A 12,276-nucleotide genomic window follows, 5' to 3' on the forward strand; every position below is an offset into this window, starting at 1 on the left:
CCTCCCTTACTCCTCACATAAGAACTCTATGAGTAGAGGGGCACCTGGGTGGCTCGTCGGGTGAGCGTCCGCCTTCAGCTCAGGTCATGATCTTGCAGTTCGTGCGTTCAAGCCCAGCGTCAGGCTCTCTGCTGTCAGTGCAGAGCCCACGTTGGATCCTCTGTTCCCCATTCTCTCTCTTCCCCTTCTCCTCCCCCACTCTCTCTCTCTCTCTCTCAAATAAAAAAGAACTCTATGAGTAGATACCCTCGTCATCATCTCTGCTTTATGGAGGAGGCAACTGAGCCACGGTTAACCGCTGCTGTAGAACTCACCGCCCCACAAACCGCCTCTCTGGGAGGGAACCGTGCGTTAAGGTTTGACAAGCGCAGAAAGTAGAGGGCGTAGGAAGGCAGAAGTCAAGGGAAGGTGAGATCAATGACACAGAAGTATTTTGCAAACTATAAAGCACTGCCCCCAAGCAGATTACCATGACTGTTATTAAATAACGGGCCTCCCCTCCGAGAGAAACAAAGATTTCTCAGCAGTGCCTCTGGAGTATCGGAAGACAGTGGCTGCTTGGAGGGCCTGTCCAAACAGAAGGAATCTCAGGGGATGGGGGGATGTGGCCCTGACCGTGAGTTGGGAAGCGGCAGGTGCGGGCTCCAGTCCTAATGCTGCCCCTAGCTTACTACGCGGCTTTGGATGAGTCACTTCTCCAGCCTCGTCTTCCCCATCTGGAGGATGGACGGAAGGAGGGAGGAGTGGGGGGATTCTAAGGGCTTTTCCAGCCTTTGCATTTTGAACAATCGTTCCTGCTATTGGTGTTCTGCTACTCATACGGACAACAGAGGAACTTCTGCGTCCGCGAGAGGCCCTTTACCAAAGCAAGATGCCATGTAGGACGGGAGGGGCACCTTCCAGAAACCAGGACCCACGCTGCAAGGGAAGCCTATGGCTTATGTCCCCTGAGTCCACAGATGTCCAAGTCAAACACACCTGGATCCTCCTGGAAGGAGGACACTGGTTTCCAGGCCCCGTAAGTCCCGCCCATTCCCATCCCTTTAAATCCTTCAGGGGAGTCTAAGCAGCACAGACAGTATTTCAGACACCACTTCTGAGGATACCAGAAGATGCTGATTACATCCAGTGGGGTCCTGTTTGGGGTTTTCTGTGAATCAAAGCCCTCAGGGCTTTCTCACACGTGCCGCTACAGGCTCAATCTTGTGCCACTGGTTTTGGATCCGTTGCCCTGGAATAAAAAGTGTGCACTTGGGATGCAGCAATTGAATCCTTCTCCTCGTAGTGATCTTTCTCCATAGTGAGAAAAGACTCAGAGGCCTGCAAGAGACCCTTTTCCATCCAAGTAATGCAATCCGAACCCTTCTTGCTGACACAGAACTTTGCAAACTGTAACGCACTTTCATGCATTATTAATTCACATATTATTCCTTTTGTACCTCAAACAATTCCTGAACTGGTTTGCATGGGGTAGGCTTGCCAGATAAAGTACAAGATGCCAGTTACGTTTGAATTTCAGATAAACGATGAATAATTTTGTAGGTTAAGTATGTCCCAAATATTGCATGGGATGTACTCAGGCTAAAATGTTATTCACTATTTATCAGAAATTCACATTTCACGAGGTATCCGTTCATTTACTAAATCTACATTTAACGAGGTATCCGTTCATTTACTAAATCTAGCAACCTTGGACAGGGATCATTCGCCCCATTTTGCAGAACTGGGGCTCGGAGGAGTAAAAGGGTCTATCTAAACTCCTTGGGAGAAGGGACTGTGTCTGATTCGTTTTTTTAATTTTAGTATTTGTTTATTTTTTAAACATGAAAAATATATTCCCCTAAGCCAGTGTATCAATCCCTTTGGTGATGATCTAAAAGATTTATGCCTCGTGAAAACCCTACTCCTCTGGGAATCTACGTGTAGATAAGTATGTTTGTGGTTGTATAGATAAGTATGTTGCATAGAGCATTAAGAAGTTAATGATTCATTTTTAATCCCTAGATCCCAACCTGCAGTTAGCTCAGAGAAGATTGCTAGGGAAATGCTTACTCAGCTTTTGGGCTTTCTGAGCCTCTCATTCCTTCAGGAACCCCCCATGGGGTAAAAGAAAGGGCTGGCTCAGGACAGAGAATAGTCGCAGGAACTCAGAGTTAGGCTTCCCTGTTCTTCCTAGGGGGTTGTACTGACGATTAATTCAGATGTGTTTCAGGAAAGCAGAGTGAAACTATAGAACATCATGCATTTAGCATAGGGCATCATGAGAATGCTCTTCTGCAGAATACTCATCTCCCAATCCTGTTTTAGGATCGAAGGGAGGGCTGCCCGGGGCTGCCACAGCCAGGGCGGTCATGGCATAAAAGCTACCAAAGGCGCTACCAAAGACAGAGCACAAAGTCCCTCTCCTGCCCTCTGGATGAGCAGACCAGTCAGTGGCGCGACAGGCGGGGTGTAGGGGGGGGCGGGGGCTGGCAGCCTCCAGGGTGACTTTGGACTAGCTTCAGCTCATCTGTCTCATGATGGACACCTCAGGCCCTGCCCACTGACGGAGCACATACTGATGGCATCTGCCCAGCCAGAGCTGTGAATAAACACAGACACTCTGCGAAGGTTTGAGCAGCTGATGCTGGAGGTCAGGGGTCTTGGCTCCTTGCCAGGCCGTCAACTAAAACACGTGAACTGCTGAAGAGTCGGAGCCTGGGTGAGCCTGTTTTTCACATCCGAGGCTCAGTGGCAAAGTCCCAGGGTTAGGAGAGCAAATGTTAGGGTTAGGAGAGAGGGCCTTAGAAGCATCTAGGTCAAATCCAAACATTCTCACTTTTTCCAGAAAGAAACACCAAGGCTCAGAGAAGAAAAGGACCCAGTCGAGCTCACCTGACAGCAGAACCGGGTCTGAGACTCCTGTTTCTTCTAGATGCTGCATCCCTGATTCAGATGATCAGCCTTTGGTGCAGAGCAAGCAGCAGGTGGGATGGACGTGAGCAGTGAGCAGTGTGCTGGTGCTGTGGGTTGCCGACCTTTAACCCCGGCACACCATCAGCGTCTTAACTCAGCCTGTCACCTTCTCCCTCCTGAAGACCCGTGGCTTAGAAATAACAGCTCTCAGGGGCGCCTGGGTGGCTCAGTCAGTTGAGCATCCGGCTTTGGCTCAGGTCACAATTTCACGGTTGCTGAGTTCAAGCCCCGAGTTGGGCTCTGTGCTGACAGCTTGGAGCCTGCTTCGGATTCTGTGCCTCCCTCTCTCTCTCTGCCCCTTCCCCACTCGCGCTCTTTTTCTCTCTTTTAAAAATAACGAAAAACATCAAAAAATTTTTTTTACAAAGAAACTGAATGGGACTGAGTGAGGAAAAACAAGGGAAGCTCTGTTGGAGATTCTTGCACGGATACCCTCACGTGTGGGCACACGGTTCTCTGCCCCGAGCAGAGAGCACAACAGCCTTTGCTGCTGCCTTCTCAGAGCTTATTTTCTGGGTAGGGGGTCAGCGATCGGCGCATCAGGTGATTTTAGGAAACGGCATTGCTAAGGAGAAAACACACTAGTAGTGGGATAGAAAGTGACCCAGGGGCAGCCTGACCTCTTGGAAAAGGTGCCCATCGAGCTGAGGCCCGAATGAGGACGAGAAGGCAAGCGTGGGAAGATCCAAGGAGGGAGAATGGCCCATGCAAAGCTGTCTCTGGGACAGGAACAAGCTTGCCGTTTGAGGAAGAGAAAAGCCAGCAGGGTTAGAGCACAGTCAGTGAGGGGAAGAGGGAAGGAGATAAGATCTGAGAGGAGGCTGTGTGGTCTGCACCTGAAGCTACCGCACTGTGTTTGGCTGAAGAATAGGTCACGGCATGATTCCACTTCCCAAGGAGCAGAGCCACAACAAAGCAGAAATCACAGCATCGTTGTGATGATCGAGGGCCAGGCGCTCACAGGCACGTGGCTGGGATGGGGTCACTGGGGCAGCTCCCTGGAACCTGCTACTGAGTTCTCAAATTCAACAGGAGACATTCATCCGGGGTCCCTGCCTACGCCAGACAACCTCAGGAAGGCTTGTCCGCCGCTCCCCCAGGGAACTTGCACTCCCGGGGGAGCTGCACAGGTAAGAGGCAGCTAAAGAACCCTGTGTTAACTTTTTTTTCAATGTTTTATTTATTTATTTTTGAGAGAGAGGAGAGAGAGAGAGAGCAGGTGCAAGCAGGGGAGGGGGAGAAAGAGAGGGAGACAGAGAATCCCAAGCAGGCTCCAGGCTCTGAGCTGTCAGTACAGAGCCCTATGCCGGGCTCAAATCCACAAACCGAGAGATCATGACCTGAGCCGAGGTCAGACATTTAACCCCAGGCGTCCCAAGAACCCCATTTTAAAAGTTTTTGTGAAAGGCGAGACTGAGCGCTCCTTCCCTGGCTTTCAGAGTCTTCTCGGGGATTCTTCTCCAGCCTGACCTGTTCTCAGAGTCAGCGATGACAAAAGAGTTCACTGCCAGGTGTAAATGGCACTGCACCTTCTCCCAAGAGTCCTGTATTTCATCGAAAGTCAAAGTCCTGGGGCGCCTGGGTGGCTCAGTCGGTTGAGCATTCAACTTCGGCTCAGGTCATGATCTCACAGTCTGTGGGTTCGAGCCCCGCATCGGGCTCTGTGTTGACAGCTCAGAGCCTGGAGCCTGCTTCCGATTCTGAGTCTCCCTCTCTCTCTGCCCCTCCCCTGCTCATGCTCTGTCTCTCTCTGTCGCAAAAATAAATAAAAACATTAAAAAAAAATTAAAAAAAAAAAAAGAAAGTCAAAGTCCTGAGTCAGAGGGATATATGAAAACTTGTGTCATTTCAGTAATCTGCCATCCAGGTGGGTGTGGGAGGGAGCGTGTACGGCAGGGCCCTGTCTGCAGCCGGCTCTTCTAGCGCCAGGGTCCCGCCAGTGCTCACATCACCAGGCTCCGTTGCCTTGTTTTTGTAAAACATGTATTCCATCCACCACGGGCATTTGACCCTTGGGAATTCACAGGAGATTTGCAGAGCCCCTGGCTCTTCACTACCGGCCAGTGTACATTTCCTGTAGAGGTAGTTGAGGAAGCATGGGGATGGCCCCGAATCAGCAGACAGTCAGAGGAGTGGCATAGCAGTTGAGGATATTCTCATGGAAAAGCCCAGCACCTTCCAGAAAATTCTGCATGGCTCAGCAAATTGTCTTGTCATCTTGTTGGCACTGCTTCTGTATTTCTTTCCCGTTTCAGGCCAGGAGAGAACACATGGGCAATCTCTAGGGTTTGGTGTTATCTTCTCTCAGGAATGATCTAACCTTCAGTAAACAAGGCCAAGGAAACCTCTTCCTGCCCTTTGGTCCCTCAGTCTGCTTCTAGGAATTTGTCCTAAGGAAATACTTCCCAAAGATTGTTTTTAAAAGCTTGTCTTAATAAAGGTTGATAGTATTATATATAAGAGCGGAAGGTTGGAACTACCCCAGCTCCAAATGGCAGCCAGAAGGGCAAACTCTGGTCCATCCAGCTGAAGGAATATTATGACAAGTTTACCAGCGACAAATATAAATCTCACCAAGACATGGAAAAGCTGTCCACTGAAAATGTTAGAAATCAACACTGCACAGGCCTATCCATTCCTTCTCTGGAGGCCTGTACCTGAAAACAGGAAGCGCTCGAGGAAACCTTAAACACAATGTAAATAAAGCACATCTTTTCTGTGGGCATTTGTGTGCTTGGATATGCAAATAAAATCATCCTTGTGAAAATGGATTGCTAACTTTGAAATATTATTATTCATATTCTTCAAAACATAGCCCATGATTCTAATAGCTGCTAATTGCTCAATCCCGAGGTAAGTGGTTGGGACAGAAAAAAGATGGCTGCCTGGGAATCACAAGAAGGGTGATCAGGTCTCCACTGGGCCTCTCCCTTCTCAGGTTACTCCAGGAGGTGGGATCCAGGAAGAACCACACATGCTCAGCCCAATGGACGGGAACATCACTTTCTCTGTCACCTCTTGTCCTGGACCAGGGGAAACCACCCATCTGGGTCCAGTGGCCTGTCCTTCTAGAAAACTGCTCTGCTCCCCTACTAATAACATTAACTAGATCAGACAGGATTCTTAGCTGCAAACAACAAAAGTCTATTATGGATTTTTCCGTAATAACAATTCTTTTTATTGTTATTACCATCATTAGCATCCCGGCCTTGGTGCGAAGGCACTGTATCGGGCTTGGCGGGAAGCGTTTTGTATGCATTATCTCTTTTTATCCGTAACTTTAAAAAGGAGGCAATTACTTCCTGGTAAATACAAGTAATTGAGGTTTAGAAAGGTTAAGAAACGTGCTCCAAGGCCACCGATTTGGTAAGCAGTGGAGATGGTTTTCAGAGCCAGACTAACTGCGAAGCTGGAGGTCCCAACCCCCAGGTCCTGCTGTCTCCACAATGAAGCCTCTTTGGGGCTTTAGCAAAACTCCAGCAAGCTGGGGATGGGGCCTCTGTCCTCGATGGGCCCCTGCTGGCCTTAATATTTCAGCTCGATGTCCCGAGGGCTGCTAGAATTGTTAACATTCACACTAACAGAGCCATGAAGCTGGCTTTTCTAGAAGCTCATGTGGACTGGCAAGAAACAGAAATGGCTCTCACAGCTTCAGGAAACATCTGCAAGTCCTCAAGGAGGCAAGACCTGCCCCTTTATCGCCTTTCCAGGAGAGATAGCAAGGCCGTCCCACCGCAGGGATAGGACAGACAGACTACGTTTACTTTCCAGGCTGGGTCCCTGCCACTGTCAGGATCAGCCACTAGGGAACAGACCCCATAATGGGTCACAGTCCTGAAATCAGAGTCACCACTTGCCTTCTAGGCCTCCCAGGGCAATGGTGAAAACAGGAACAAACAGCATTTGCAATTCAAGGTGACCAGGGTAGGGAAGAGGATGTGGGGTTAGGCGAAGGTATGAACTTTGGAGCTGGAAAGATCTGTTTCTTCACATCCTGGTTGTGTGATTCTGGGCAAATTTCCTAACCTTGCTGGGTTGTTTCTTCATCTGAAAGAGAGGTAAATAATTATAGTCCTATTGCATAATTCCCATAAGAATTAAAGGGAACACACATGTCGATAGTTAAAACTGCCCAGCACATAGTGGGGCTCTCTAAATGAGAACTACTATGAATATTACTGGTATTATTATAAAGATGCTAGTAAGGGCATCTATAAATGTTGTTGATAAGAAGAAAACAGAAGGGACATACGAGCTGGGTTTTGACAGGTAAGTAGGAGTTTGTTGAGTGGCTAATGGACAGGACGGGTTTTCTGGTTAGAAACAACAGCACGGGCAGCTTTGTGAAGGAGCATGGAATGTTTCGGCAGCATGAGCGGACCAGTTGGGAACTCCTGAAACATTCCCATCAAGCAATAATGGACCAGCCTGGGGCAAGATAAGCCTCTGCAATCCCCTTCCCACAGCCCTCAAATAAAGGAGAATAAATGACCTCTCTGGGTAAATACAGAAACCAACATTCTTGTAAGCTATGTTCTCTGAAGCGAAGCAGCCTCCACACCCCTGGCTGGCCAGTCCACAGGGAACAAATAAACCAGCTCCCAGCACCCAAGCCTCTGATTCACCTCCTCTGGAGTTATATAGACTTGGGTTTGGTTCCTGCTGGAGCCACATCCCTTGCTGCATAACCTTGTAAAGCCTTTTGTCTCTCTTGCTGCTCAGGTCTGTTATCTGGAATAATGGGAATAATTATGTATCACATGGAGGTTATTGTACACTGTCTCAGCTCCTAGCACACAATGGGTGTGCTCTATGGCCCAGAGAAAGAGGCTGTTCTCATGCCTGAGCTCATGGCAGAGAGGGCAGGACTGACACTTCCTGGGGAAGCCTCACATTCTCAGACACCAAAGATAGAAAACAAGACTTCCACTGGGGCACCTGGGTGGCTTAGTTGGTTAAGCGTCCCACTTCGGCTCAGGTCACGATCTCACGGTTGTGGGTTCAAGCCCCGCATCAGGATCTGTGCTGACAGTGCAGAGCCTGGAGCCTGCTTCAGATTCTGTGTCTCCCTCTCTCTCTCTGTCCCTCTCCTGCTCACACTCTGTCTCTGTCTCTCTGTCTCTCTCAAAAATGAATAAACACACACACACACAAAGAAAACAAATGCTATGCTTTAGATGTTGCTCTGCACTTTGCTGTTTTCAATGAATAATAGATCACATCAATACACATCTTCCTCATTCTTTTTTCTATTGAGATAAAACTCACATACCATAAAGTTCACTCTTTTATTTTGTTTAATGTTTATTTATTTTTGAGAGAGACGGGGTGGCAGAGCATGAGCGGGGGAAGGGCAGAAAGAGAGGGAGACAAAGAATCCGAAGCAGGCTCCAGGCTCTGGGCTGTCAGCACAGAGCCCGACGCGGGGCTCAGACTCCTGAGCCGTGAAATCATGACCTGAGCCAAAGTCAGATGCTTAACTGATTGAGCCACCCAGGCACCCCAAGTTCATTCTTTTAAAGTGCACAATTCAGTGGGTTCTGTATATTCACAAGGGTGTGTACCCATCACTGCTATCTATTCCAGAATAATTTCATCATCCCCCAAAGAAACCTCATACCTGTTAGCAATCATTTCCCATTCCCTCCCCAACCCCTGGTAACTACTTATCTTTTTTTCTGTCTCCATGGATTTACCTATTCTAGACATTTCCTATAAACGGAATCATATTCTACGAGGCCCCCCGTGTCTGACTTCTTTCACTCGGCATAATGTTTCCAAGGTTCATCCATGTGATAGCGTGTCTCAGAACTTCATTGCTTTTATGGCCGAATCATATCCCATTGTAGCATAACCTACCACATTTTGCTTATTCGCTAGTTGAAGGACATTTTAGATGGTTTCTACTTTTTGGCGATAGTGAATAACCCTTGTTCTTTGTAATGGTTGCACAGCATCTTATTGAACAGTTGGCTCACAGTTTAAGCACTTCCTACTGAAGGTGAGTTCTGATCTTTCCCATTTTTGGCCGATGCAAAATGTTAGTGCAGAAAATGTTGCCACAACCTCATTCTAGTCTTCCATAAGAGGCGGTCAAAATTACCTCGCTTCCTGAGGAAATGATCCAACCGAAGCAAAAAGTTATGTTGACAAAGATGTTAATTGCGGCAATTTTCACAGTAGCATAAAATTGGAACTACTGAAAGAGTCCACATAGAGGAGATGTTTAGATAAATTCTGTTATTCAACAAAATAATGTATAGTCAGTAAAAATGATAATTATGAAGGCAATGTAGCAACGAGTGAGTTGCTAATGATGATCTGCAATGAAAACCAACAACAAAATACAAAATGACATCACCTGCATAGGCTGGTTCCCACAATTAGATGTACAGAATCCCAGGGGCGCCTGGGTGGCTCAGTCGGTTAAGCGTCCAACCGACTCTTGGTTTCAGCCCAGGTCATGATCTCAGTTAGTGGGTTCAAGCCCTGCATCGGGCTCTGTGCTGACAGCACGGAGCCTACTTGGGTTCTCTTTCTCCCTCTTTCTCTACCCCGCCCCCCCCCCCACTCTCTCTCCCTCTCTCGAAATAAATAAACTCAAAAAAAATTAGATGTACAGAATCCTAACGCATCACAACAGAACCGTCCTTGGCAACAACTTCCTCATGTCCCAAATGGGGAAACTGAAACTCAGAGAGGGTGTGTGATTTGACCAAAGTAGGACTGGTCAGATCTGGGATTTGAACCAAGCCCTCCTTCAAGGCTTGTATTCTTTTCATGGCGCCACAATCAAAAAAACGCTTCTGAAAACAACTTGACCCCTGGCAGCTTAGTCAGTATTGACGTGTACACAAAGCAAACCGTGTCTGGAAGTCCTTAAATGACATAAAATAACTACACACACGCATACACATGCATGCGCACGCACACACACACACACACACACACACACACACCCCTGGGACAACCAGTGAACACATTCGCACTGGTAGAGATAGGATATGAGAACTTCATTCATTCATTGAAAAGCTATTTGTTGATTTCACTCAGATGTGGAATTTAAGAAACAAAACAGATGAACATATGGGAAGGGGAAAAAACAGAGAGAGGGAGGGAAACAAACCATAAGAGACTCTTAAATACAGAGAACAAACTGAGGGTTGCTGGATGGGAGCTGAGTAGGGGGATGGGCTAAATGGGTGATGGGCCTTAGGGAGGACACTTGTTGGGATGAGCAGTGGGTATTATATATAAGTAGAATCACTAAATTCTACTCCTGAAACCACTATGACACTACATGTTGACTAAGTAGAATTTGAATAAAAATTTTGAAAAAGAAAAAAAATTATAAAAAGGAAAAACTACTTGTTAAACACCTGCTGTAAGATATTTTTGATGCCCTGGAATCTGGCAATCAACAGTGATTAAAAAAGATATGATTCTTGCTCTTCTAGTCTTATGGTATTTAAATTTGGCTAATGGTTGCTGAACATCTATTATACACTGTATGTCTGTAGTATTAAGCCTGCTCATTGAGTCAGAGCATGTTATGCACCATAACGAGGCACTATTTCTAAATTTTTTTTAAATATTTTTTTAAATATTTATGTATTTATTTTTGAGAGACAGAGAGAGACAGCGTGAGCAGGGGAGGGGCAGAGAGAGAGGGAGACACAGAACCCGAAGCAGGCTCCAGGCTCCGAGCTGTCAGCACAGAGCCCGACGCGGGGCTCGAACCCACAAACCGTGAGATCATGACCTGAGCCGAAGTCGGATGCTTAACCGACTGAGCCACCCAGGTGCCCCAATGAGGCACTGTTTCTAATCTCATAACAAGCCTCTAAGATGGCTGTCAACCCCATTTTACAGATGAGAAAACCGAGAATCTGAGAGTGAGTGGATCTCCTGGGATGACCGAGAGAGGAGCAGCGCTGTTTTCACGTCTCCTTGCTCTTAAACCTAGGGCCCTGTTCCCTCCAGGGCAGCATCACCCCCAACACCCACTCATCACAAAGCCCTCATAAAAGCCTAGGACTCAGTGAATTTGGGCCTATCCAAGAAGCTTCTGCTTTTTTGTTTTTGTTTTGAATCAGTTGTCAGACTGTCAGATTTATTTTGAAAATGGATGTCAGGGGTGCCTGGGTGGCTCAGTCGGTTAAGCATCCATCCGACTTTGGCTCAGGTCATGATCTCACGGTCTGTGAGTTCGAGCCCCCGTCGGGCTCTGTGCTGACAGCTCAGAGCTTGGAGCCCATTTCAGATTCTGTGTCTCCCTCTCTCTCTGACCCTCCCCTGTTCATGCTCTGTCTCTCTCTGTCTCAAAAATAAATAAACATTAAAAAAAAAATTTTTTTTTTTTAAAGAAAATGGATGTCAGAATCTTCTGGTTGTTGTTGTTGTTGTTGTTGTTTTGATGGTGGGGGGCATGAGCTGGGGAGGGGCAGAGGAAAAGAGACAGAGAATCCTAAGCAGGTTTCATGCTCAGCACGGAGCCCAACGTGGGACTTGACCCCAACGATCCTGGGATCAGGAGCTGAGCCAAAATCGAGAGTCCGACACTTAACCAACTGGGCCACGCTGGGGTCCCAGAATCTTCTGTTCTTAATAAGATCTCTATACGTTTCATACCTATGCTAAAGTTTAGAAACCCCTGTCCTAACCTGTAAACTGGAATCTTACAGTTCAATCTTTCAAGAAAGGAATTACCCTGGCCTCAATCCTCAAATTCCACTCGGGGGCAATATCGGCCAATGTGTCCCAAGAAGCAGTCCATTTTTGAAGGGAATGGAACCAGCCATGACATTCTTTCATTCACTGGACCAACAGTGAGGGCTTCCCAGGTGCCAGGCACTAAGCTGGCCAACGGTGGACAATTCCGATTATTCTTCCTCTGTTTACAAACTTTGGAACAATGTGGCAGAAGAAAAGGCAGGATCATACTGTTTTGCAGCCTTTCCCATCAAGGGGTGGAGTCTCTTTCTTCACACCTTGAATTCCAGGCGGGCCTCATGACTTGCTTTAACCAGAAGAACATGGTGGAAGTGACTTGTGGGGTTCCAGATCCCAGATTTCAAGGCCTCGATGCTTCTACCTTTGCCCTTTGGAAAGCTTCTGCATCGGGAACAGAAGCCCTGGGTGAGAAACCATGTAGAGAGGCCCAGCTGGCCCAGCTAAGGCCTAGATGTGTGGGTGAGGCATCCCCACACGGGCCACCAGGGGAGCCCAAAAGGCCCAGTCCACCCACTGGATGGTAAGAAATAACAAATCGCCATTGTTTTAGGCTACTAAGTTTCAAAGCAGAATATCACATAGCTACAG

General features: G+C 47.5%; 1 protein-coding gene across 4 annotated transcripts; it reads left to right on the forward strand.

Moving 5' to 3' along the window:
* Positions 1–3,410: 3,410 nt before the first annotated feature.
* On the forward strand, positions 3,411–11,051 carry LOC122233029. 4 transcript variants are annotated; one of them, XM_042964027.1, is made up of 2 exons: positions 3,411–4,085; positions 10,828–11,051. In XM_042964027.1, the coding sequence occupies exons 1-2, from the start codon at positions 3,654–3,656 to the stop codon at positions 10,846–10,848; spliced, it is 453 nt and encodes a 150-aa protein (XP_042819961.1). In that variant the 5' UTR covers positions 3,411–3,653; the 3' UTR covers positions 10,849–11,051. The 4 variants fall into 4 exon arrangements, with proteins under 4 accessions (XP_042819961.1, XP_042819958.1, XP_042819959.1 ...); XM_042964024.1 differs by lacking the exon at positions 10,828–11,051 and adding an exon at positions 5,894–7,914; XM_042964025.1 differs by lacking the exon at positions 10,828–11,051 and adding an exon at positions 5,211–5,769.
* The last annotated feature ends 1,225 nt before the right edge of the window (positions 11,052–12,276 follow it).

The sequence above is a fragment of the Panthera tigris genome, chromosome D4 (assembly GCF_018350195.1).
Source record: "Panthera tigris isolate Pti1 chromosome D4, P.tigris_Pti1_mat1.1, whole genome shotgun sequence".
Classification (NCBI taxonomy): Eukaryota; Metazoa; Chordata; class Mammalia; order Carnivora; family Felidae; genus Panthera; species Panthera tigris.